The following is a 27,996-nucleotide window of genomic DNA, read 5'->3' on the forward strand; positions in this document are numbered from 1 at the left end:
ATTGAGAGGATTGAAAGAAGTCTTTAAGGAAGATGTGCTTTCCAAATGCAAGGCAGAATTTGTAGAGCCATTGTAAGTAGAAAAACAGAAGTTATGCACTGTTTAGTGTGGGGAGGAGCGTGGCTGGTTTTCCACACTGAGCTCCACTTAAGAATCTCTCTGTAAAGTGAGACGCCCCAGGTGAACACAGGCATGACAGAGAGGAGTGAGGGTCTCACTGTAAAAGTCTTAAGGGCCTGGCTTCTAAGTGATTGTACATCCACAGCAGGAACAGTGATTTTCATTTCCTGGAGCACAGGCAGCCTTCCCCCACTGACACTTGGTGCCATCCTGTGCATCGTGAGCAGCGTGGGACAGGACACAGTCTGAAACTAACTCTGTGCAAACTTAGCGGCTGCAAGCATTTGACTTTCACTTGCCATAATCTTTTTGAAGTCACAGTTCAAACACTAATAAAAGTCAGACAGAACTATAGTAGCCGCATTCCTATTTTCTCTAATTGTGGGAACATTAGCACATGTAATTTCAATAGTTTGCTTTTAGGCTGGGGATAAGAACAAAAGCTAGAAAAATCAGCATATTGTATAGCGAGTCAGTCCTGAAACATCCCTAACTCCCTCTGATGCTTGCTCACGCTTGATCTTGAGAGAGCTGGGAAGAGTCCATTGTCTGGAATGAGAAACAAAATAAAAATATGTCGTTAAAGAGACAGCATTGGAGATCTTACTGGGGAATAAAAAAAAAGCCAGCAGAAATTAGTGACAGAAGACAGTGGTGGCGATGAGCGGGACCCACAGTTAATGTTTCCAGTAAATATCCTGCCTGTAATTCCCAACTGCTGCTTTCTCTTCTTTCTCATCATTTAAATATACCTTTAGGGGCGCCTGGGTGGCGCAGTCGGTTAAGCGTCCGACTTCAGCCAGGTCACAATCTAGCGGTCTGCGAGTTCGAGCCCCGCGTCAGGCTCTGGGCTGATGGCTCGGAGCCTGGAGCCTGTTTCCAATTCTGTGTCTCCCTCTCTCTCTGCCCCTCCCCCATTCATGCTCTGTCTCTCTCTGTCCCAAAAATAAATAAAAAAAAAAACAACGTGGAAAAAAAATATATATACCTTAAAAAAAAATTGTGCCCCAAGGTCTGGAAGGTGGATGTTGGCTAGTCTCTGCAGCCTGCCAGACCTAGTGAAAAATGAAAAACAGGACATAATGAGTTCCAGAGTCCAGTGGGAAAGAATTAGCACCGGCCAAGCATTGACAGGAGGGCGGGGCATTCACAGTTATGGCATCCTGGGCTCCTGGGGAATGGCCAGAGGGGGATATCCCATATCCCCTCTCGAGATGTGTGGTATTCCAAGCCTACACCCAGGTGGTGCATCACCTTTGAGATGTCAGGCCATCCTCCCCCGCTCCCGTGTATTCTCAGTCCCCTCCCTCTTTCAGTCCAGCCCCATCAGTCAGCGTTTCCTTTCAAGAATTAACTGCTGTAATTAATTTGTCGCATTTCTGGGGCATCTAGGTCCTTGGCGGGGCAGACAGCATACTGCAAGTACGGGTACTCGGTTGCGACAGGATCAAAGACAACAAAGCTGCTTTTGTGCTCTCTCACTGGTCTTGAAAAAGTTCCTAGAAATCACTCTGCCTTGACATTTCTAGTAATGCTTAGTTGTAAAAGTAGGACTTTACAGAATCCTGCCAGATGATAATTCTGCCAGCATTTGCAGAATGCATTGACTACGAAATTCTACAGGCCATTGGTTCAGCGTGGGAGGTAGCTCTCTTACCATCTAGCAAATTAACGCTAATGGGTGAAGTTGCTTTTATATGAAGCTACATGAATCATCACACGGGGGCCATGAGTTGTGGCTCTGTTACAGATGCTGCAACTGCCATTCCAATGATTTGGAACCAGAGTTTCTAAATGACATTTCCCTTTTTGTTTTCTGTATGTAGGTAGAAAGTCTTGCATTAAAATGGAACCTCTTGTTTGGGAATGCATGCTTTTATGGAAGCATTTGTTCAGAAAACTTTGTTCAACAAAGTAATTGTTCACTTATTTAACATCCCTTAAGCATTATTAAGCATTGTACTAGGGCATAAAGATTACGAATGATACGAAAGGTAGACAGACGTCTTTATCTGGTACTTTTCATGGGTCAGGTGCTGTTTTCAGCACTTTATACATATTGATGTGCTCGGTCCTTTATGGTAAGGTACTGTTCCTGGTACAGACGAGCAGAGGCACAGAATTTAAGTTAGTCATCGAAACATCTCGTAGGTATAAAATGGGCGCAGGATTCTTCTCCAAGGCTGCGCTTTGTGACGCGGCCTCCTCTGCTTGGGGACTCTGGAAAGAAGGCACAAAGGTAAGGAGATAATTACAGTAAATGTGATAAGGAAGGTGGCCATGGCAGAGAATTTCGAGAGGGCACATAAAGTGTACCCAGTCCCACCCAGGAGAATCAGAAACAGTGATGCTCACCTTGAGCTTTGAAGAAGGGGGAGTGAGTCAGGCAAGGAAGGCAGGGAAAAGTGAGCTGCATCAAGGGAACAGCATGTGCGAAGGCACAGAAGCAAGAGAGAGTTTGGCATGTTCCGGGATCCGCAAGACCCTTGGCAAGCGTGAACACGTGGCGGGGGCGAGTGGTGAGGGATGAAGCAGTGGGTGTCCCAGGTCAGATGGCAAAAGGTCCGGCAGGCTATGTGTTAGGGTTTGGACTTCACTCCTACTTTGGCTGAAGGTTGTTAAGTGAGGAGTAGCAGGATCAGAATTGCATGTTAGAAACATCTCTTTGTAGGAGTGATAAGAGATGAGAAAGCATGGGTTTTGGAAATTGGGTAGGAGAGGATCGCAGTAATGCAGGCGACTCATAGTGACAGCTGGAACTGCAGTGGCAGAAGTGAGACAGAGAGAAGGGGACACGTTCCAGTAGGGTGTGGGAGGTGGGCCTGGTAAATTTAGTGACCACTGGGATGCAGTGGACTTTGGGAGGAAGAGCCACCACTGGGAGCTCTCAGATCGCCACTCTAGTAACTAGTGCTGTCACTAACTACATTAGCGGGGAAAATAATCTTGGTTCTAGATGTGCTGAATTGTGTAATGAGAAGCGATGAGGACCCAAACTAATTAACCCTGGGAACGGGATTTTTTTCCATTTAAATATTTTAATTTGCATAACGAATGCATAAATGCATGCTCATTGTAATAAAATTAGAAAACCAATGGAAAAATACAAAGCAAGTCTGTCTTGTACAACATTCATCACTTCTTAACCCCCCTCCTCTCCCTAATGATGGTAAACATTTCAGAATAATTCCTTCCATTCTGTTTTCCTAAAAATTCACACACATACACAGAGATACACAGATTTAAAGAGGATCATTCTTTACACATTTTTTACTTTGTTACTTAAAAACGTATCTCAGAGACTTCCATGACTATCCATCTAATGTGGCGTCTTCTGTTTGATGCCTTCATAGTATTCCATGGCGCATATCATAATTTGACTAGCCATTCCCCTATGATAAACATTTAGTGTGTTTATAGATTTTTTCTGTAGTAGTTGGGACTAATTTGTTCACAGATTCCATAAATCTACATGAAACTGGCTTCATGACAAAAGGGAATCAAACTGTTCACATAACCAGTTGGGTGATCCAGAGGCTTAAATGATGGCCTTGAAATTCTGTTGTTGTTGTTATTTCTCCTTCTTGTCCTCATGCTGGCTGTCCATCTCTATTCTGCTGGCTTCATTCTTAGATTGTGTCTATCCACGTGGTGTAACTATGGTCACCAGCAGTTCTAGGTTCACAGCATTCTTATACCTAAAAATCCCAGAAAGAAGAGAAAGCATCTTTCCTAATGATTTCAGCCAAAGTCTTAGGGAAGAGTCTCATTGACTCCTTTGGTGTCATGTGTTCATTCATGAACCAGGGGCAGTGGCCAGAGGGATGTGAGTTCCCTAGTTAATGAAGCCTAGACTTCTTGCCCATACCTCCCTTGAATCCTAACCAAACTGTAGGGACTAGGAGCCAGGGACAGAAGAAAATGAGGCTAGACAAGAAGTGTCTGATGCTACTGCATTTGACTACACGAGATCAAAACTAACTGCTGGTGTTAGGAAACACACAAGTGTCTGTGAAAGATTCCCACGATGGGAATTGCTGGGTCGATAGCATATACATAAAAGAATCTCAATAGAGAATCCTTCCAAAAGATTTACATTCCTTCCAACAGGGGTGACCACAGTTCAAGAAATAGGTATGAGAAGTGACACTCTCGAAACAAGATCAAGTACGGCATATAATGGTAAGCAGGAAAGGAAACGGGACTTGTCAGGTTTATTGATCTTTTTCATAACTCTGGAATCTTCAGTAAGGTCATCTCGCAATTTCCTCTCTACTAGACGAGACTAACTCCTGTAATAACATCAACCCATAGGGCCTGGAGCGTTCTTTATGGCCCAACAATGTCCTGTCTTCAAGGAAATGAAGTCTGCTGTGATAAAGCTTTCAAATCCTCTGCAACTTTCTGTAGGAAATCTATCTGGATCACATACTAGCAGCCTGGTTGTCATTTAAAAGGATAGATGAGTAAGAAATGGTAAGAGAGAAAAAGAGAATGGTGATGAGTGGGAAGAATGATCACAGCGCAGTAGAAACTCTATACTCAACTAAATTATAGTGGGTGGTTGGTTGGTTCACTGAAAAACGTAAGCAGGAAATTATAATAAATGATACCTGCCTACCTTATAATTTGATTAAAGTACAAAACTTGTATATGTACTCTTATTGCCAGTCCTTTGAAGCCTTATCTTTGAGTAGGAATCTACAGAATGAGGACTATTTGCTCTTACTGCATGAACCATGCCCAGAATGTGTTTTCTAGGATGTTCAGTGCCCATTTCTGTTTCTTAAATTCTACTTGAAGTGAGAAGTACAAGTTACCTCTGAACGTCTGAGAGCAGTTCACATTTCTTTGTTCCCAAGTCTCCTCTCATTCGTACCTAAGTCCACAACAGTATTTTTAGAGAGGTCTTCCTCAAGCTCTCGGCATTCAACTTTACTGTGATAGAAACACCCTGTTCTGTACCTACTCATATTGTTTGTTCTCATATTGCATCAGTTTATGCAATATTTAATTGAGTAAAAAGATCATTATATTGAGAAGTAAAACTGATACGGCCTGGGCAACCAGCGTAAAGACCTGTTGTTGATCATTCAACTCCAGTGGGGGGATTGATCAGGAGTGTACTGGCCTTCAGTGTTCATTGGGTTGTGGGACTCACCAGTCAGTTTTACAGCGCAAATATAAATGTCAATCAGTGTGAAAGTCGATTAGGCAGGTTTTTGAATGCAAGGGTCTCCTTTGGTAAGATACGTAGAAGAGAGCCATATTTGCTTGGCTATTGACTCATCTGTGTTCTTCGAGGTGCTGTCCCCAAACTGAAGTTAAGGAGACATATAGGATCTCAGCATACGACATAGAGAATTTGATTCAGCAATTATTATTTAGTGCTGCCTGAGGAAGGGAGGTGCTTCCGCAGGAAGAAATGCCCTCACAGAGCTTAGCCTGTTGGGAGAGATGGAATAATTACAAACAACGGAGAGTTAAGTTTCCTCATCAGGCACCCTAAGATTCTGACTGCTTTCTCGGCTCCCTACTCAGACATGAACCTTTGAAAATACACACCCGGTGCCTCTGAGTTTTCGCCACCCGCTGCCACCACTTTGGTGCCAGCCACCCTCTCCCTCCCCTGCGTTACGGTAGCAGCCTTCTAACAGGCCTCTCTGCCTCCACCCCTGCTACTACAGCCCCTTCTCAACAGAGGGGCCAGAGGGTTTGTTTTATATAAACTTACTTTGGAATAATTTTAGATTCATAGAGAAGATGTAAAGGTAGTGGAGTTCCCACACACCCCATACTCAGTGTCCCCTATTATTAACATTTGACATTGGTCTACCACATTTGTCCCAATTAAGGAGCCAAGGTTGATTTGTTTTCATCAACTAAAGTCCATACTCAGTTCACATTTCTTTAGTTTTTCTGTAAGGTGTCCTTTTTCTTTTCCACCCGAGACTCCACCCACACTGCACTTAGTTGCCCCATCTCCTCCTTAGGCTCCTCTTGGCAGTGATAGCTCTGTTGTTTCGTTCGTGAAGTTAATGGTTTTGAGGAGTATTGGTTGGGTATATTGTAACATGTCTTTCTGTTAGAATTTGGGTGATGCTTTTCTGCTTTTGAGACCTGAGTTATGGGTTTGCGGAAGGCAGATGACAGAGGTAAAGTGCCATTCTCATCACATCATATCAAGGATTCATGCTAGCAACATGACTTAACATTTGATGTTGACCTTCACCTGGGCGAGGTAGTATTTGTCAGGCTTTTCCATGTAAAGTTATCCTTTTGTGAGTCTTTCTATATTCCTTGGAGGAAAATCACTATGTGTAGTTCACATTCAAGGAGTGGGAAGTTGTATTCTACTTCCTTGATGGGAATGGAAGAAATAATAAATTGTTTGATTTATTTTGAAAATTATTTGATTTTTCTGCATGAGAGATTTGTCTATCATCTACCTATCTACCTATTTTTATATCAGAATGGACTTGTAGATATTTATTTCATACTTTGGGTAATAATACAATATTGCTTTACCCGTCTTGTTGCTCTTTGGTTATTTGGAGCTCTTTCGGTCGGCTTTTGTGTCACTTTGACATAATCCCACTGTGTGTGTGTGTGTGTGTGTGTGTGTGTGTGTGTGTGTGTGTGTGTTAGCACTTTCTTACTTTCCCCCACTGTAAGATGTAAGATGTTTTTGCATATGTCCCGCCCCGGTCCTAAAATTTGCCATTTCTCCAAGGGGGGCCTGCTTACTTTTATTAGGGAATGGTATTTAGAAACCAAAATCAGGAACCCAAGTGTGCTTGTTGATACTTGCGTGTCATTGATTTCAGGCACTCTCAGCCAACAGAGCAAGGGAATATATGTGTGTATACGCATGTATAGACACATATCTAGAAATAATTCTGCATGTAACCACTTGTGTCTACATTAAGTGAGAGTTCTTACTGATATCTCCAAGTTGAATCCATTACCACAGGGATCATTCCGGCCAATCGCCCTTGCTTACTGTTACTTTCCACTCCATCAGTGAGAAACCTGACTTCTACCATCTGTTGTACATTTAGTTAACTGTTTAGTTCTAGTGTGTGTGTATAGTCATTTCATAATTGCCAACCTGTGCCCCATGGGAAACAATCTTATCAACTAGAGCACAGTGCTCAAGTGCAATGTAGTTCCTTTTTGCCTTTAGTCTTACAGATTCCACTCATTTTCAAAGTTACTTGAGTCAGCACCTTGTTCCTCCACCTCCCTTGGTGAGGTTATTCCGTACATTTATACCATAGTTACATTGTTTTGTCACTGTCTGCATTCCATTTGGAGATCTCCAACCTCCTAGATGATTATTAAAAAATTTGCATACATTACGTTTTCTCATGTGATAAATTTCTGTGGAATTTAACAAATCTATAATTGCATGCATACATTATTAGGGTATCTTACAAAATAATTTGCCCTAAAAAATCCCGTGTGCTTCATGGATTCATTCGTCTCTCCCCTTCTCAAAACTCTGGCAACCATTGATATGTTTACCACTGCTTTGGTTTTGTCTTTTTCAGCATATCATATAATTGGAATCATATGCCTTTTCACATGGGCTTCGTCCACTTAGCAGTATACATTAATGATTTATCTGTGGCTTTGCATGGCTTTGGCTTGAGAGCTCGTTCCTTTTTATTGTTGAATAGTATTCTGTTGTATGGATGTTTATCTGCTCACCTGTTGGAAGAAATCTTGGTTTTTCTAGTTTTTGGTGATTATGAATAAAGCTGCTATGAACATTTGTCTGCAGGTTTTGTGTAGACTTAATTTTCAGTTAAGACGGATAAACATCTGATAGCCAAATTAATGGCAAAAGTATGTCTAGTTTTGTAAGAAACTGCCAAATTATCTTCCAAAGTGCTGTCTACTGTTCTGCATTTTTGCCACAGTAGATGAGAGTTCTTATTGTTCCTCTACCTCACATAATTTATGCTGTCAGTTTTGGGGGTTTTAGCAATTCTAGTAGGTATTTATAGTGCCATCTCCTTTTCATTTTCATTTCCCTAAAGACAAGTGCTGTTGGTGTTGTCATATACTTATTTGCCAACTGTACATCTTCTTTGTTGGAGTGTCCAGATTTTTTTGCCCGTTTTAAAATTGGTTTATTTTCTTATTGTCGAGTGTAAGAGTTCTTTGCATATTGTGGCTACAAGCCCTTTATTTGATATATGTTCTCTGGGCTTGTCTTTTCATAGCGTGGTTTTTAGATCTTCTGTGGTGTTCCTCTAGGGTAGAAGAGGTTATTTACTAAATTTTTCTTGCCCTGCTAAGCTGCCCTTTTCCTGGTCATCTGGCTAGAGAAAGCAGACTTTTTTTTTTTTTTTTAATTTTGGGCTTTTTTGGTTTATGTCTCTTGACATTTCTGAGTTGCTGGCTTGCTTAGCTCTAAATTTGCATGGAAATTTATGGTCAAAATGAAATGGAAATGCATGGTCAAAAGAAAATCCGGGGGGGGGGCGCCTGGGTGGCTCAGTCGGTTAAACGTCCGACTTCAGCCAGGTCACGATCTCGCGGTCTGTGAGTTCGAGCCCTGCGTCGGGCTCTGGGCTGATGGCTCAGAGCCTGGATCCTGCTTCCGATTCTGTGTCTCCCTCTCTGTCTGCCCCTCCCCCGTTCATGCTCTGTCTCTCTCTGTCTCAAAAATAAATAAATGTAAAAAAAAAAAAATTAAAAAGAAAAAAAAAGAAAATCCAGGGAACTCAATACCATTTATTTCCCCAGATCCCAGGGCCCTTAGTTGGTTTCCCCCTTTCTCTCCAACTTTCAGAGTCTTCTTAGGTTTATTTAGTAAGCCATTTTCAAGATTTTCAGTTGTATTTAACAGGAGCAATAGAGAAAGATATGTACTTCCTGCTCCCCAAAGTGGAAGCCTATGATGTACACTTTAATCTAAATCCATCATCAAATGATGCTATAATGCTTCACTTTCTAACTCAGGTACCTTTTAACAGAATATTTTCAACTTCTCCTTCCTGTTCTTCCAACACAGTAGTTATTCATTTCTTTATCCATATTTTAAAATCACCCAATGCATTATTCCTATGATTTCTTAAACAAAAAATTATATTTTATATCACTTGTAAAATAACAATAATAAATATTTTACTTTACCTTCACTTCTTTCTTTGTATAGATTTAAGTTTCTGACCTGTATCATTTTCCTTCAGCATGAAGAAATTTTAACATTTCTTGCAGGGAAGGTCAGCTGGTAATGGATTTCCTCAGGTTTTGTTTACAGAATCTTTATTTTTTTCCCCTTCAATTTTGGAGAATAATTTTGTTGGATGTACAGTTCCAGGTTGGCAGGGATTTTTCTATCAACACTTCAATAAATATTTCACTCCACTTTCTCCATGCTTGCATGAATTCTAATGAGAAATCTGTTCGAATTTCTTTGTTCTTCTATATGTAAGGTCTTTTTTCTTCTGGATTTCAAGATTTTTCTCCTTTTTAGCTTTCTGAAGCTTGACTATGACATGCCTAGGGATGTGTGTGTGTGTGTGTGTGTGTGTGTGTGTGTGTGTCCAATCTTGCTTGGTTCTTTGAGTTTTCTGGGTTTGTGTTTTGGTATCTGTCATTAATTTTGGAAGTTCTTGGCTATTATTCAAATATTTCTTCCACTCTTTCTTCTTCCTCTGGTATTACAATCACACATATGTTACACCTTTTCTTATTGTCCCGCAGTTCTTAGATATTTTCTGCCCAAGGCCAGGAGTACAGAATGGTTTGCAGGCAGTTGACAAAGCCACCGTCCAGGCTCTTGGGGACACATGTTCACTTGCAGTGCCCCCCCCCCCCAGAATGGCTCAGGAGAAAATTGTCACAAGCTCTGCCCTGCATCTGGAAACAAAGAACGTGGTCCAATATGTTCGGGTTCCCAAAGAAATTGGAAATTCCTCAAGTGGTAGAACCATGGGGACATTTATTTGTTCCCTACTTCCCGCAACATCTAACAAAACGCAGGGTCACCCTGATTACCCAAGCTGTATCCGTTGAAACCAGTTGAGAGGTGAGAAATGGAAAAGCTGGTTTTTGAAAAATGAAGCCTAAGCTTGGACGTGGCGATCGGATGACATTTTATTGTTCTAGAGAGATGATGATTCACAGTGCAGGGGCAGAGGAGTGTGTGGGAGGAGAAAAGGTTATTTAGACTGAGCATATGGGTCACTCCGAGTTCCCTCCTCAGGCTTTTCCTGGTATATATTTTCATCTTCTTGGTTTCCTATAAATCCTGTTTAGCTGTGTCACTGTTGCTTGCCGTCCTGTTCACACTGGGGAGCTAACACATGACCAGCATCACTGTCCGCTCTGCTGTGAGTGAGTTGCTTTGTGCTCTATAGTCGGCAGAGCCCCTCTTGCAAAACCGAGGGGTAAATCACCCTGCATGTAGCTGTAGATCTTCCCCAGTGGTGAGAAACTGGTGTCATCCAACTGGCCAGCCCTTTACTGTGTCCTGTAACTTCCGGGAAGGGCCTGAGCAGCCCCAAACATCCTTTGCTTGAGATTTACAGCCTAACACATCAACTTTCTTGGCTTCCACTCCCCAGCACACCGCCCACACATCAAGGAGCGGAGTTTCCCTTAACTCAAACCATGCAAGTTACTGTAATTTATCTCCTGGGAAGAGATAGGGAGCTGAAATGTTCATCTCCTCTGAACCTCTGCCTTCAAAATAGGGATGAGTTTTGCCTCCCCATTTGGGACCTCCAGCCTGGTATGCAACAGAGAGACCTTCCCCCCCCCCCACCCCTCCCCTTCAGGCTTCCTACATTCTCATGTAAAAGAATACTATAAAAAACACTTGGATTTAGTAATGTTCAGAGATCTACATAGTTAAGAGTGTCCCTGTTGATATGTTAAATAAGTATTTGCAGGCTCTTATTTGTTTGTTTGTTTGTTTGTTTGTTTGTTTATTTATTTATTTATTATTTTTGATTGAGTGAGCCAGGGGCAGAGGGAGGGAAGGAGAGAGAGAGAATGCCACCAGGGGCAGAGAGAGACAAAGAGAGGAAAAGAGGGAATGAGAGAGAGAATCCCCTGAAGGCTCTACACTGTCAGTGTAGAGCCCAAAGAGGGGCTCAAACTCACAAACCGTGAGATCTTGACCTGAGCCAAAGTCAGATGCTGAACTGACTGAGTCACCCAGGCGCCCCCAGGCTCCCATTTATTTAAAGTCTGCAGCTTTCTCCCCTGAAGAAGGCTGTTCCCTGGCTCAGTGTTGCAGCCCCTCCCATCAGGGCAGTGGTGATGTGTCTTAGTGTAGACAGATTCTTGAAGAGCCCCGGCTGATGAGTCTTCCCAGGAATAGGGAAGTGATGTGTGCTGAAGGCACGCAAAACCTACTTGAGTAGCTTCAGAGGATTCAGGAGATGTGATGATTCTAGACTCCCTTCACTGACAGAATTCTGAAAACCTCCCTTACTTGGTGGGGAGCAGTGCCCTCCTTAAAGCCCTCCTTAAAATGCTTCCCAGAGGGAGAGCTAAATTTGGTTGAGTCAGGCAATATTTTCCTTACAAGGCTGACAATCCCTTACTGGCTGGGGGCTTCTGGTTCTACAGGATTACACATGAACCTGTGGATTCCAAATAGTGTCTTTTACCAGGTGCCCATACTGAGGACAAGAACTTCAAGGTCACAGACTTACTTTTCTTCCTTCCTTCCTTCCTTCCTTCCTTCCTTCCTTCCTTCCTTCCTTCCTTCCTTCCTTCCTTTCTTTTCTTTCCTTCCTTCCTTCCTTCCTTCCTTCCTTCCTTCCTTCCTTCCTTCCTCCTTCCTTCCTTCCTTCCTTCCTTCCTTCCTTCCTTCCTTCCTTCCTTCCTTCTTTCTTTCTTTCTTTCTTTCTTTCTTTCTTTCTTTCTTTCTTTCTTTCTTTCTTTCTTTTTCTTTTCTTGAACTGCCAGTTTTGGAAATACTTTGATGGACCAAACCACAATGCTTCTGCCTGAAGGAAGGGTCCTGATGACTCTGAGATGGTTGCCATGTAAGTTTAAAATCTCCAGAAAGAAAAGGAGAGTGAATTGCTCCTCTTATAAGGAAAATCCGTGGCTGTTGCAAAGATCTGGCGTGTGAATGGAAGCAGCAAGAAAATTTCCACTGAACGCATGCCAGCTATAGTCGCGGGTTATATATCACTTGATGAGTTGGGGAACCTCCTGAAGCTTTCATTGACTCATTGTTTCACTTTCTGAAAATCACTTACTGCACATACATCCACTGTATTACTTACCTGCCGGAAGGTGAGTCTACAACATAAAGAATACTCAGTGCCTGCTGCCAATGTGTATACACTCCAGTGGGGGACAAAGGAGATGAAAACATGTAAGAAGTACCTCTGAAACAATCTCGAAAGGGCAATAAACAAAGTAACATATTTGTTGAGCACTTAATACATGCTGAGTCCTACAATAAAAACTTACCTGGATTATCTCATTTAATCTGCGCAATACATTTCTGAGATACATAGCATTATCGTATCCACTTTGCAGATGAGAAAACTAAGGCTCAGTGGAGCGAAACTTGCCAAAGATCACGCAGCTAGTGAGAGGCAGAGCTGGGATGGGAACTCGGGTCTGTATGACCGCCAAGCCCACTGTTGAAACCAGGATGCTGTGCCTCTACTTTGTGTGTGATTTGAAGTTAGAAGCCACAGATAGAGGAGACCTCCAGAGGGAGCAACTAGTTAAGGCCATAGGGGGAAAGGTCACAGGAAGCACTTTGGAGAGATGTCACTGTGAACTACTTTTTAATTCCATTTTACTTCTGTTGACTTGTCATTTATGGCCCTCATTGTAACTCCTTGCTCTTACATTAAAAATGCAAACCTTTAATTCATCGCAATGGACTTTCGAATAAAAATATACCACTTCATGTGTAGCGTAAGGAATTTTAATAGTTTCCCTTCCCATTCTCTGTGCTCTTGTCGTGCATTAATTTTACATATGTGATAAATATGCAACATGCATTTAATTTTACATGTGTGATAAACACGTAAATAAATGGGAGCCAGTAATTTTGCTTTAGAGCCAAATTGCTCCTTTAGAGCAATTGAAAATAAGAAAAAAATTATTTTATTGCCACTTATTCCATTTCTGATGCTCTATTTCTTTGCATATGTAGATCCAGGTTTCCAAACTATATCATATTTCTTGCGCCTGGACTTCCTTGAAGAGTTCTTGGAGTATGGGTCTATTGGCCATGAACTTGGTCAGTTCTGTTTGTCTGAGAAAGTATTTCTCTTTCATTTTTGAAAGATATTCTCACTGGGTATAGGATTCTATCTTGACAGTCCTACCTGCCCCCGCCCCCCACCGCCCTTAAGAATGCCATTCCTTTCAGCACTTAGTACTTAAAAAATGTCACATCAGGGGCGCCTGGGTGGCGCAGTCGGTTAAGCGTCCGACTTCAGCCAGGTCACGATCTCGCGGTCTGTGAGTTCGAGCCCCGCGTCAGGCTCTGGGCTGATGGCTCAGAGCCTGGAGCCTGTTTCCGATTCTGTGTCTCCCTCTCTCTCTGCCCCTCCCCTGTTCATGCTCTCTCTCTGTCCCAAAAATAAATAAAAACGTTGAAAAAAAAATTAAAAAAAAAAAAAATGTCACATCATTACCATCTGCCTTACATGGTTTCTACTGTAAGTCTCCTGTAATTTTTACTGTGGTTTTTTTTTGTGTGTGTGTGTGTAATGTGTCTTTTTGTCGTTGTTGCCTCCAAGATTTTCTCTTTGTTGTTTTCAGCAGATTCAATAGGTCATGCCTAGTTGTTGTGTGAGTGTTTGTCCTCCGTGTCATCTGAGCTTGGTGTCTGTCATTATTCTGAACATTTCTTGGCCATTACTTCTTCAAATACTTCTTTTGTCCTCCTGTTCTCTTTCTGAGGTTCAAACTATGCATATGTTAGATAGTTTGATATTGTTATGCAGCTTTTAAATACTCAGTAATATTTCCTATTAAGTTTTTAATTCCAGTTAGTTAACATACAGTGTTGCATTGGTTTCAGGTGTACAATATAGGGATTCCACAGTTCCCTACAATACCTGGTACTCATAATGACAAGTGCATTCCTTAATCCCCATCTCCCACCCACCTCCGCTCAGGTGACCATCAGTTGGTTCTCTACAGTTAAGAGTCTGTTTCTTAATTTCTCTCTCTCTCTCTTTTGTTTCCCCTTTGCTCATTTGTTTTGTTTCTTAAATTCCACATAGGAGTGAAGTCATGTGGTATTTGTCTTTCTCTGACTGACTTATTTTATTTAGCATAATACCGTCTAGCTCCATCCACGTCATTGCAAATGGCAAGATTTCATGCTTTTTTATGGCTAGGTAATATTCCATTGTATTTATGGACCACATCTTTTTTTAAAATTTATTTATCTTGAAATAGAGAGCAGGGGAGGGGCAGAGAGAGAAAGAGAGAGCGAGAGAGAATCTCAAGGAGGCTTCGCACTGTCAGTGCAGAGCCCAATGCAAGACTCGAACTCAAGAACTGTGAGATCATGACCTAAGCCAAAATCAAGACTCGGATGCTTAACTGACTGAGCCACCCAGGCCCCCATCACATCTTTTTTTATCCGTTCTTTGATTGATGGATACTCAGGCTGCTTCCATAAAGTGGCTATTGTAAATGATGCTGGTATAAACATAGGGGTGCATGTATCCTTTTGAATTAGTGTTTTTGTATTCTTTGGGTAGATATCCAGTAGTGCAATTACTGGATCATAGGGTAGTTCTATTTTTAACTTTTTGAGGAACCTCTGTACCGTTTTCCACAGTCACTACACCAGTTTGCATTCCTACCAACAGTGCACTAGTGTTCCCTTCTCTCCACATCCTCTCCAACACCTGTTGTTCCTTTTGTTGTTGGTTTTAGCCATTCTGACAGGTGTGAGGTGGTATCTCATTGTGGTTTTGATTTGCATTTCCCTGAGGATGAATGAGGGTGAGCATCTTTTCATGTGTCTGTTGGCCATCTGGATGTCTTCTTTGGAAAAGTGTCTATTCATGTCTTTTGCCTATTTCTTCATTGGGTTATTTGGTTTTTGGGTGTTGACTTTGATAAGTTCTTTTTAAATTTCCAATACTAACCCTTTTTCTGATATGTCATTTGCAAATATAGGTTTCCCATTCCTTAGGTTGCCTTTTAGTTTTGTTGATTGTTTCCTTTGTAGAGAAGCTTTTTATTTTGATGTAGTTCCAATAGTTTATCTTTGCTTTTGTTTCTTTTGCTTTGGGAGACATATCTAGAAAAAGCTTGCTACAGCCAATGTCAATGAAGTTACTGCCTGTGGGATTTTTATGGCTTCAGGTCTCACATTTAGGTCTTTCATCCATTTTCAATTTACTTTTGGGTATAGTGTAAGAGTACTTTCTTTTTTGAATTCATTCAGTTTTATCTTTGTGTTTCAGTTTAGGTCGTTTCTGTTGACCTGTCTTCAAGTTCATCGATTGTTCCTTTGACTCTGTTAGTGTGATGAGCTTGTTGAAAGCATTCAATGTCTCTGTTATGGTGTTTCCATTTCTATCATTTCCATTTGAGTCTTTCTTTTATAGTTTCCATCTCTTTGCTGAAATTACCCATCTAATCCTTCATATTGTACACTTTTGCTGTCAGAGCCCTTAACATATTCATCATAGTTCTTTCAACTTTCCTACCAGATAGTTCCAGCCTAAATGTCATATCTGACTCTTGCTCTGTTACTTTGTCTTTTAGGAGTGCATTTTTTTTCTTCCCTTTTTGTATACGTCATAATTTTTTTGGTTGAAAGCTAGACATCTTGTGGAGGACCATAGAGAATAAAGTAAATAGTTTTTATGCCTGGAACTGAGCATGCCTTTCCTTCTGGGAGAGATTTAGTGCAGAGCTATGCCTGCTGTCTGTATATCAGACCCTGTTTACTCTGCCCTCAGTTATCATGTGCAGAGGGCAGTGTCACAGTCTGCCATAGTCTGTCATAGTCTCACACCCCACTCTGTATGTGGCTAGGGGCCCATTGCAGACCATATACCACCCCAGAGGTCAAAGTCCAGTGAGTGCACTAGATTAACAGCCACTTCGCTGGCTTTGTATGATGTCTCAGATAAGTGGATGAAACTTTCTCCAGCTGTGTTTTTTTTTTCATGTTTATTTTTTGAGAGAGAGAGAGAGAGAGAGAGAGAGAGAGAGAGAGAGAGAGAGAGAGAACAAGTGGGAGAGGGGCATGGAGAGATGGAGAAACAGAATCCAAAGCAGGCTCTAGGCTCTGACCTGTCAGCCCAGAGCCGGATGCAGGGCTGGAACTCATGGACCACGAGATCATGGCCTAAGCTGAAATCGGACACTTAACCAACTGAGCCACCCAGGTGCCCGTCCAGCTGTGGTTTTAAATCAACTTTTGCAACCTAGATGTCTGTCAGTAGTGTAATGATTCAATAGATTGTCTGGCCAAGCAATGGAGTGTTAGGCAGCTAGTTAGGTGTTAGGTAGAGTAGTTTGTACTGATGTTGGACATATGAGGTAGAGGCATCAAGTTTCAGAGGACTGGATATTATTAATCCAATTTATTTTTATTTTTATTTTTATTTATTTTAAAGTTTATTTATTTATTTTGAGAGATTGAGTGTGTGTACGTGTGCATGCAAGCAGGGGAAGGGGCAGAGAGAGAGAGGTAGAGCAAGAATCCCAAGCAGGCTCTGTGTTGTTAGCACAGAGCCCAACATGGGACTCAGTCCCACAAACCGTGAGATCATGATCTGAGCCGAAATTAAGAGTTGGACGCTTAACCGACTGAGCTGCCCAGGCACCCCTTAATCCAATTTAAATATAAATATTTATATATGTGTGTATATATATATATATATATATATATACATACAAATATATATGTATGTGTATATATAAATATATATATATATATACACATATGCATTTGTACACATGCATGTGTAGAAAATGCCAAGAAGGATAACTCCTCAGCCATCATTAACTGGTAGTTAGATCAGAATGAGACGGGTAACCAAACTTTTTTGCTTACACTTTATGTAATTCTGAACTACTTGGTATTTGAAAAATAAATTTTTAATGTTTACTTATTTTTGAGAGAGACAGACAGACAGACAGAGTCAGAGTGTGAGCAGAGGAGGGGCAGAGAAAGAAGGAGACGCAGAATCGGAAGCAGTCTCCAGGCTCTGAGCTGTCAGCACAGAGCCTGACACGGGGCTCAAACCCACAAACCATGAGATCATGACCCGAGCCGAAGTTGGACGCTTAACCCACCGAGCCACCCAGGTGCCCCCGAACTACTTGGTATTTTTAAAGTGAGACTGTATTATTACATTTTTATTAAAAGCAGCATAAATTTTGAAAGTCTAGGTGCTTAAAGCAGAAAGCTTTCATTATATGGAGCATCACTGTATGAATCACCTTGTTTCTTTGTGCACTAGACTGAGGGAATGTTCGTACGAGTATAAAATCTCAGGAGAGTACATTAGATGTACTGGAGGCACGCGGTGGATGGCTTGGGGAGGAGCGCATTCAAATTGCCAGAGCAAAGCTGCCTGACAGCTGCATGTAAGAGTATTTATTTGCTTCTCGTATTAAAATGCTACATGTGTCCAGGCAGCACCCTGTGTCCTGATAGAGGCTTTTGAACTTGTTCCTTGCACCCTCTTCCTAAAGGCAGTATTTGCCACCCAGGGGATTGTGGTGGACCTTCGAGAGGAAGGAAGCCCCCTTAAATCAAACAATCCAAGAAACTGCCTTTTCTGAAATAAAATCCAAAACAAAGACCGAAAAACTCTATCCTATATAGAATAATTGAATGAAGGCTCCCACAAGAAATGGAAAGGATTAAGGAATGGAAAAGGAAGGCGGGATGTCTGCATAAACTACCATATTTCTACTGCTTCACTCCAAGGTCACTTTGCTTAAAGAACAAAGGTCACACTCTCAGTGGTTACTCTCATCATCTCCTGTTTCTTCCACCTTGAGTTGGTCCTTGTTTCCCTCTTCAGGGACGCACCGCCCCAGCTACCTGCACCCTCACTCCTGCTGTCCACCAGAAGCAGAAACACACACAACCCATAGATGCTGGGTTACAGTCAATTCCCAGTTCCCAGGGGTCTTGACAAGACCTTTTAGTTTTGTGCATTCATAGCTCTTGGTAGCTTATAAAATTTCAATGTGCCATGGTGACTTCGTTTGCATTTATGGATACCCTAATTAGCAGTTATGAAATATGACTAATACTTTCTTTCATGTTCTCCTAGGGGTCTGAATTTATCTGGCTGCATAAAGTTGGCTAATCAAAGCATCAGGGCATTTTCGTTTAGTAGCTGCACATTCATTTGCCTAAGTAGGCAACCCCTGCTGGGTACTCTCATCCTGCATCACTTGTATTTCTCTCCTCAGTTAAACAATTTTCCAAACTGCACTTAATAGATGATAAACTATAAACTAGTTTTAGTCTCCCTTAATGGTTCTCTTTTCACTTTTCTGCTGGAGGCTAATCAAATTCATCTCATTTGATACCTCTTGCCTGAGTAATTCTGATATTTTACGTTTTACTGTTAAGTGTGGTGTTGAATGTAATATGGCACTGATGTCCTTTATCAGGTTTAGGAAGAACTCTTTTATTACTAGATTAGAAGGGATTCGATTCAATAAGTGTTGAATTTATTTTTCAATATCCTTCCTGTACAAATTGAGCATCATATGGTCTTTTGGTTTTAACTTTCTTCTTGTTGTGAATTATATTCACATTTTTCTAATCTTAAACTGTTAGAAGATGAAATTTGATCGGGATTATTTTTAAACATTTATAGATTCATTTTGTAAATATCTTATTAAGGAGTTCTATATGTATATTAATAGATAAGAACATCTATATTTTCCTTTCTTGTGATATTCTTATTCATTTTTTTGTATTAAAAATATCCTCCCAATATAAACTTTGTGATTTTTCTAAGATGCACATTGTAAGGCTATATCTTTTCCTCTACAAAGCGCTTTAGCTGAGCCCCACAAGTTATGATTGGTCCTACTGCTTTTAATTGTCATTCATTTTTAATTTTTTTTATGTTTTATTTTTTATATTCGAGAGAGAGACAGAGCGTGAGTGGGGGAGGGGCAGAGAGAGAGGGAGACACAGAATCCAAAGCAGGCTCCAGGCTCCGAGCTGTCTGCACAGAGCCCCACGCGGGGCTCAAACTCACAAACCATGAGATCATGACCTGAGCTGAAGTTGGACACTTAACCGACTGAGCCACCCAGGTGCCCCTGTTGTCAATCATTTTTAAGTATTTTCTATGTGTTACCATTTATTTTTAATCATCGGTATTGGTTTTTTTGATGTTATGTCTGAATGCAAAATTGGTGATAATTGCTGCTATTATTTTGCCATCATTTTATTATTGACTCAATGTAATTGCAATGCATTTTGCATATTAATTCTTAGCATTGTTTAAGACTTCTTTTGAAGTAAGTCATCAAATCTTTTAAGTGTACGTATGCTTGAACATTATATTCGTCTCTTTCGGTCGGCTGCAGGATTCTGATACACATATCTCTTAGACAAAGCTTATGAATTCTGTTGGTCAAATGTTTTATATGCTTTTTTACTTGTCTACTTAAACTATCATTTTCTGAGATGCATGTCCTAAAAGTCTCCCCTTCTGATTGTAGATTTGTAATCTTGTAATTCTGTTCATTTTGATTTTAGATATTTTGAAACTATTTGGCTAAGTGAATTCATTCCAATTATGTCATCTTCCTGAGAACTGTTCTCTTTTATCATGATGTACTGATCTTTTTTCTTTTTTGAGTGAAAGCCAATTTTGTCTAATATTAATATAGTGAAGCAAGTTTTCTTTTGATTGGGATTTACCTGGTATCTTTATTTTTTCCCACCCTTTTACTTAAAAGGTTCTAAGTCATTTTAATATTTCTTATAAAAGCAACACTTTTCTTTTTAATACAGATGGAGAATCCCTGTATTTGAATATTTAATCAGTGATTACTGATATGTTTGTACTATTTTCTGTCCTATTTTTTGTTTCATATGTATGCTGCTTCTTTGTCCCCTCACCCCTTCTTTCTGGCCTTCCATTGAATGGAATAGACTTTTTTTAAAATTCCTTTTCTCCTCTAGTGTTTTGGAAGTTGAATATTGTGTTTCTGGTCCTTTAATGCAATGAATTTCAACGTGTGGTTCCCAAGTAAGCAGCGTTGCCATCACCTGGGAAGTTATTCTTGGGCTCCACCCTAAACCTACTGAGTCAGAACCTCTGCCCTTGGGAACCAGAATCTTTGTTTTACAGGCTCTCTGGGTGATTCTGACACACAGCAAAGATCGAAAACTTAAGTGGTTTAGTGGTTACTCTTAAATTACTAATAAGCACATGTGATTAGCATATAAAATTAATTAAAATCTCTTCCCTGCTCTCAAACAATCCAAAGATTCAACACTTTAACTCCAGATTCTCCTCTCATATCTTAAATATTTATGATATCAGTACTTGACTACACCTTCAAGTGAGTTACTATCTTTATGACTAATTTTACAATTAATTCCAATATTGACATTCTAACATTTTAGCAGTTTCTTTTCTCACCATTATTCTTGTATGTTCTATCTTCCTTCAGTGTTGAATTTTCTTCTTACTGAAGCACATTCTTTACTTGTTTTTTGTTTGTTTGTTTGTTTGTTTTTGCAAAGCTCTATGAGTAATCAATTCTCTCAGTGTTTGTCTGAAAAGGTCTTTGTTTCCACCTCACACTTAAATGACACTGAAGTTCTGTAAAAATTCTAACCCGATAGTTACTCTTAACACCTAAAAACATTATTTCATTTCTTTTGGCATGTATTTTTGCTAATGAGCAGTCTGCTGTTATCCACAATTTTTTGCAGGTAATCTGTAAAAAAGATTTTTCTTTTTGATTTTGATGTTATGCATTTTCACTATCATATGCAATAAGGAGTAGATTCCCTTCATTTATTCTGTACGGGACTTGATCGGCTTCTTCAATCAAGGACTCATGTTTTCCTCAGTTCTGGAAAATTCTGAGCCATTTGCCCTTCAGATATTTTTCTTGCCCCTTTCTCTCCGCACTGTCTTTCTGAAACTCCAGTTGGACGTATGTTATGTCTTCTTATTCTGTCATGTATGTTTCTTACCTTTCCAATTAAAAAAAAAAATCTTTTAATCTCTCTGTGCTTTGTCTAGGAAACTTACTCAGGTCTTCCATTTCTCTACTTTCTGTTTTGCTGTAACTAATCTGCTTTTAAGCCACCTCCCGGGGCTCTTTATTTTAATGACTTCACTTTCTGCTCCTACAACTGATACTTCTTTCTTTTTCAATTCCACTTGTGCATTATTCATATTATGTAACTCTTTTATTATTGTTTACTTTTATGTTGGCTCTTTGCTCATTCATTTAGATTGTTTTACATCAGTGCATTGCATAAAATTCTTGGGGTGCTAATAATTTGGTAGTTTATAATTTTCAGTGTGGACTGATCTTCAGGGACTGATCTTTGTTGTTTTGTCTGTGGGGGGCCCATATCTTCTGGTTGTGGAAGTGTCCCTGAAGACTGTGGGTGCATTTACTTTTGCAAGAAAGTGTTGTCATCCTCCCCTACTTTTTATGTTATAGCCACTTGGTTTGGTATTCCCATGCTTCTGGAATAGTTTAAACTTCAATTCCACTCACCTGCATTGTGACGGCTAAGGTTTTGGTGTATTGTGGACATTGTGGATGGCAGATTTTTATCTACTGTACACGTGGTAGAAGGCAAGCTTTTTTTGCTATTTCCAAGCACTGATAGGTTGGGTTTTTCCAATTCACTTTTTTTGTGTGTGCATGGCAGCCCTTCAAGTCCATTATAATCCAAGCTCTCAACTCCCAAGGCCCACAACATCTACCTTTGTGTCATCTTGGGGTCATTCCAGGGTCAGTTCAGACTTATTATTCTCATTTTTAAACTCCCCTTTTGGTTCTGACTGTTGGAGGCTTTCCCTTCTTTTGACTTCAATTATTAATTACATTTTTCCATACAATCTCTTAGATTATTTATATTATTTTTACAGTGGGCTGGTAAGCTTTGTGCATTACCATGCTCCCTGAAGCACTGTAATATTTTGCTAAACTGTGTGCTATTTAATAAGCTCCCAACACACATTGTAGACAGAGGTACAACTAGTTTCTGACCTTCTGAAATTCAGTTTTGGAATCAGTTATAATGCTGTCTGAATATGTTTATTTGACTTGCAAAATTCTAACTCATATAGTCAGCCTTTGTTTGAGACTATTTATGTTTCAAAGGCAATGAACCTGTATTTAAGTATCATATTTGCTGTTATCAATCTGTTACTCTGTAAAATGGTGTTCCATCTCCCCCCAAAATGTGGTATCCCACATTTGAGGTGTCACTGGCTTTACTTTTTCCATTCCTTCTTGAATACTTTTCTACTCCTCACATCACCACCTGTGCCTCAAAATGTCTGATCGTTTTCCCCAATTCTTTTGTTCCCGTACTTTTAATTCCTCAGCTGGGCTCCTACCTGAATTCATCAACTTGCTTGCCTTAAACCTCCAGATGTCTTCCCATTTCTCTACCTCCTTCCCAAGCACTCAAGAGCTGCTGCTCCCTCTGTTTTCTCTCATTCTTTTTAAAAAAAATTTTTTTTTAATGTTTATTTATTTTTGAGAGAGAGAAAGACAGAGACAGAGTGCTAGCTGGGGAGGAGCAGAGGAGAGGGAGGCACAGCATCCAAAGTAAGCTCCAGGCTCCAAGCTGTCAGCACAGAGCCCGACATGGGGCTTGAACTTATGAACCATGAGATCATTACCTGAGCTGAAGTTGAACACTTAACCGTCACCCAGGTGCCCCTATTTTCTTTCATTCTGACCTCAGGACACCTTTAACTCAGCAGCTGGTTTCTGGCACTCCGTTCAGCTTTGCATGTCTGCTCAGAGTCAGGCATTAATAATCACAAGTTGCATATCTTTCTAAGAATGAAACTAGCTGAATCTGACAACAAAATGCAAAAAGAAAAAAGAAAAGAAAAAAAGAAAAGAAAAAAAGGAAGGAAGGAAGGAAGGAAGGAAGGAAGGAAGGAAGGAAGGAAGGAAAGAAAGAAAGAAAGAAGGAAAGAAAGAAGAAAGAAAGGAAGAAAGAAAAAGAAAAGAAAAGAAGTAAGTGATAGAACTAATCTGGGGGATTGAAAGGCTAAGGTTAGGATTAGCAATGGGAGAAAAAATGGTGGCTGGGATTGGGAAGAAAAATTCCACTTCATTCAAATGGAATAGCATATGTGTAGCTCCTGAAGATAATGCTCAATATCAAAATGTTCAAAAAGTGTGAGTTATTTTGTTGGCAGGGAAGGAGTCCCCTGAAGAAAGATGGCATACATCTTATTTCCGAATGTAGCAGCAAGGAAATGGGTTGGGCCATCTTTCTTTAGTGACTGTTTTAGGAGAGCTTGTGAATTTATGCAGTTTGGGTTTCCTGTCTATACTGGAGGTAAACCAGCATTGTCTACACCTAATTGAAAGATATTTCCAAAAAGGGTCATTGGAAGTGAGACTATTTATGGTGTCTTCCTTTGGCAAACAACCAGAATTATGCCGGTGTGATTTGTATTTGCTCTTTTCCTAGTGTTTTCGGTGGAAAAGACCCAAATGATTTTGTTTTCTCTTCTAGTCCTACTTGGGTAACTTGTGAAGTTTATTGTGCTTTAATAGGGCTGAGATTTAAGATCGTGGAAGCAGAACATTAGAAGTGGGATAAGCTTCATAAAAACAGAGGCCTTGAGCTGCCGGTGGAGATGTGCTTTCGTAGCTAATCTAAACGGGATTTCTATCTAAAGCTCTTTGGGGCAGTGGTAGGCTGTATGTGGCAGTGCTTACTAGAAAGGTGTTAGTGTTGCTCTTTCCCTTGAATCAGTCGTGTCTTGATTGTTTCATGATTTTATACACAATGGCCTAATAGGGTGTAAACTGCCTCTTCATACGTGCTTGTCATTAAGGAGTGATACGTAGGCTTCCTTTTGCACTTAGACACCATCAGCTTCTGAATACCCACAGATTTTCTCATTCTTTCCCTTGATGTCACTCTTGACGAGGAGGACAAAGTGTAAAGGGAAAATATGAGGTTGGGTCTTTCTAACCTGGGCGTACCTCTCCACACGTCTGGAAAGAAAATACAGAAGCCGTGTCCATCCTCTCGGATCTGTGCATTCCAGAAGTGCAGGGAACCCCCAAGCCTGCCTTTGTGTGATCTACTTGCTGCCAGGCTTGTTGGGGGCTATCCTATCTTATTCATTGGGCATGTATACTGAAAGGAACATTCCAGGATGGATCAGAGTTCTTTGTCACCATGCGCACGGGGAAGAGGTCCCTGATAGGGGCCGTAGCCACATTTGTTGTGTCCACGCTTGTGACCCTGCCCCTTGCCTGTCGGTGGGAAAGCCAGGGTAGAGAAGCCGTTCTCCGCTCCTGCACGTCAGCCAGGTTTTCCTCTGCTGTATTTAAGAAGGCCTCCCAGCCTCCAGGAAACATCGTTAGGTTCTCAGGCAGAGAACCGGGCAGGAACTTTGACCTCCCGATTTCACATGGGCCAGTGACTGAGCACCCATGTGGCCTCTCGGAGTCTGGTTTCCTCCTCTGGAAACTAGGAAGACCTAGACTTGAGAAATCTCAAGAAGCTTAGCGAGGAAGGGGGGTCCTAGAATTTCCTGATTGTGAGCTAAGTACATCCTCAAGACAAAACATCTGCTTGTCCTAACATTTATTTGTCAAATTCTTATATTGCACTTACAATTGCCAGGTAGTGTTCTAAGCCCTGAACAAAAATGAAGTCATTTAATCGTCAGATGACATTGTAAAGATGCCCACAGCAGATGCCAGCTAGGATTCAAACTCAGGCAGCCTGTCCTCAAGCCTGTGCTCTTAAACATTACACTGTGTTGACGGCTGACCCTTCTACATCGTGTGCTTTTTCTGTTGGGCTTTGCAGAGGAGATGAAATTACTGTGTCGGGGAGGAATCATAGGTATACAAAGAACTGGCATTCAGGGATTCTTGCTTCTTCAATGAGAACAGCAATGTCTATTTTATGAGCTGCATATTGAAAATCTTTCACAGAACTTGTATTTTATTCTTCATGATGTTAATGAAAAACACCGAGGCATAGACACAGGAAAGGAGCAAAGATACCTGGGGCCTCAGCTGCAATTAGAGCGTGAACGTGCATGTGCCTGATTACTGGTTTTGCTTATATGTAAATACAAGTCGCTGTGCTAAGCAAAAAATAATTGTAATGGATTCATTGAATCATAATGCAGCAAAGTTTCACTCAGAGCTTTAAACTTGCAGATGAGCCTTTCCCTGGGGCTGCCTGTGTGATTGTAGTTGCCATGCCTGACCTACTTATCAGCTTTTCACAAGGTGGCTTGAAAGCCTCCCAGGATATAGTCATACACCGAAAACCCTACAGGAGTAACTCTCTATAACCCCTGATTCATTGTTTGGGTATCTGGGGGGTCACACATCACATGAGATTATCTTGTCCGTGCTTGTAGTTTTCACCTAGGCGTGAGTCACTAGGTTAATTCTGAATAACCAGACTAAGAATCCTTGACAACGGAGTAACGAGAGGGTTTCCAATCCAGCGGCATTCTGCCTGATAGAATTTGGTTAGGCATATAGGAGCAAGTTAAGACAAGACGGCCCGGCACCACTCCTCAGGACTTTGGCTTTTGATGTAATCTAGTGTCGGGTGTCCTGTGCTGAGTGTCTGCCTCTTGGTAATTAGCACGTTCCTCCTCCGGTTGGGTTCATGGCAGGGATGAAAGGAAATGATAGCGGCCTTTAAAGAAAACACTCTCTTTTGAAACAGAAATGACTCAAGGGTTTGAGTCTGTGTTAGAACCTTCTGTCTCACTGTGTACCAGGCATCTATTGACTGGTGGCAAATCAGGTGGTGGGTAGAAGACTACTTTGTGCACCTAAGAGATGCTACCTCAAGCAGACAGCGGAATAAACCGCTGTCCTCCCAACTGTCAGAATGTCTAAGTCACTGTGCCGTCCCATCCAGAGTGGATTCAGGAAGCTTCCACCAACCCCAGGGTCAAAACTAAAGTGGGCTTTGTGGACTTGGAAGCCAGCTGCAATCAGCCCTCTGCAGTCGACGCACGTGAGCAAGCGTAAAGAAAGTGAAAAGTTATCAGCAAAAACCAGACGTTCGAGTTTCTTCCTCAGATTCATATTCCTTTACAGGTATTCATGTGCAAGCCCATCAGCTTTCTCCTCCATTTGTCCTTCTCTCTTTTGCCCTCCCCACTTTCTCTATTTCGTTCCTGCCCCTCTCGCTCTCCCCGCCCCTGCTCGGTGGCCCTCCCTCATCCTTTTCTGCACCTCCGCTGCGTCATCGCTGGGTCTGTGGACACACCGAGACCAGGGTTTCGGCTCCTCACCGGGTGCCTCTCACCCCTTCAGGACTCCGTGTTTGCTGTGCCTTTGACAGGACTTTTACCCTTGGTTCATCTTCTGCAGACTGTCTGACAGTACTTAAGTCTGCCCGGGAGTTAGTCTCCAGCACCAGGGAGTTTGTGAGAGAACAGGGAGACAAGAGAGGCGGCAGGAAGATTTGGAGAGGACTGTCATGAGCCTCGTCTGTCTTATTCCACTTTCATGGAACAATTCAGAGCAACCTCATCTTTTGGTTCCAAAATCACAAGGTTGGCCTTTTGCTGGAATGCCAAATTATCTTGGTTCTTTGAATCTTTCCTTAATGGCCCTGCTTCCCAACCTTGGCCTTCCTTTCATTGTAGTCTTCTGCTGTCCTACGTAACACCTGTTGAGCCTAATAAAGAATTCTGGCTTTTTCTTCTCTTTTCACATCCTGGCCTTGGTGAATGTATTTTATTATCTCATGTGCTAGCCAGTCTGGGAACAAATGCCATCGTGCCATTTGAAGCCTCCATTATGGACAAAGAGTGTATAGATGTGGAGTTTGGGGCGACATGCTGGTAGGATACTTCCTGCGTGTGGAAGCAACAGAAGTAGAATTCTGCATCTGGGATTCATCAGTTACTTCTTAACACGAAGCAGAGGTTCCCTAGCCAGGCCCCTCCATTCCTGTCCATCCTCGGCACAGCTTCTGAATCTCTAGTCGAAACCTCTGAGCATGTTTCTCCTTTGTGTTCATTCCCAGTCCGCATACGGCAACTTCCCAGTACTCAGCTTGGCTTGTGCTGGCTTGTCAAGTGAATGCAACAGCTTCCATATCCTTTCCGGGCTTTCTAAAGCCCTTTGTACCGGGCAGTTCAGTGGCACGGAACTATTTTCTCCAGCAAGAGCCACTGAAGAGTTTTAAGTCGAACTTAATACCCAAAAGCTCCAATGGTGTCCATGATGATAGGTTTTGTATGACTCTCCTCCACAAGACCCAATAGGAAGGATGGAACACCAAACTGAGTGAGTGTTCCTCCGGGAAAGGCAGAGGCACGCACATACACCACACCTGTCGGCCGGAGTAATTACCCTGGAGACGTGAACCACTCGGATCGTCTTGTTGCTGTTTTAGAATTTCCTGAAACAGCTGCCTTGCGTTAAGGACAAAGGAAGGTCAGAGCAAGACAAGGAACTGCAGCCTCGCTGCCCCCTCCTCGCTGTAGGTGACCTTGACTCGGCTCCCACCCTGGTTGTCAACGCTGATGAATCTTTTTCTTCTTCTGCTTACAGCTCGAGGACCTGCTTCACAAGCTACAGTTCGTCATGACATACGTGGCTCCTTGGCAGATGGCTTGGGGTTCTTCATTTCACGTGTTTGCTCAGCTCTTTGCAGTCCCTCGTATCCTTTCTGCTTCT

At 41.5% G+C, this 27,996-nt stretch overlaps 1 protein-coding gene across 6 annotated transcripts in view; it reads left to right on the forward strand.

Annotated features, from left to right (window-relative positions):
• The window catches only part of PCNX2 (pecanex 2), a 299,548-nt gene that overhangs the window by 178,813 nt on the left and 92,739 nt on the right, over positions 1-27,996 (forward strand). For all 6 annotated transcript variants that reach the window (XM_045039935.1, XM_023240399.2, XM_023240402.2 and 3 more), the window contains one exon: positions 27,871-27,979. In XM_045039935.1, the coding sequence (XP_044895870.1) occupies positions 27,871-27,979 (109 nt within the window). The remainder of the gene's footprint in view (positions 1-27,870; positions 27,980-27,996) is intronic.

The sequence above is a fragment of the Felis catus genome, chromosome D2 (assembly GCF_018350175.1).
Source record: "Felis catus isolate Fca126 chromosome D2, F.catus_Fca126_mat1.0, whole genome shotgun sequence".
In the NCBI taxonomy this organism is placed as follows: Eukaryota; Metazoa; Chordata; class Mammalia; order Carnivora; family Felidae; genus Felis; species Felis catus.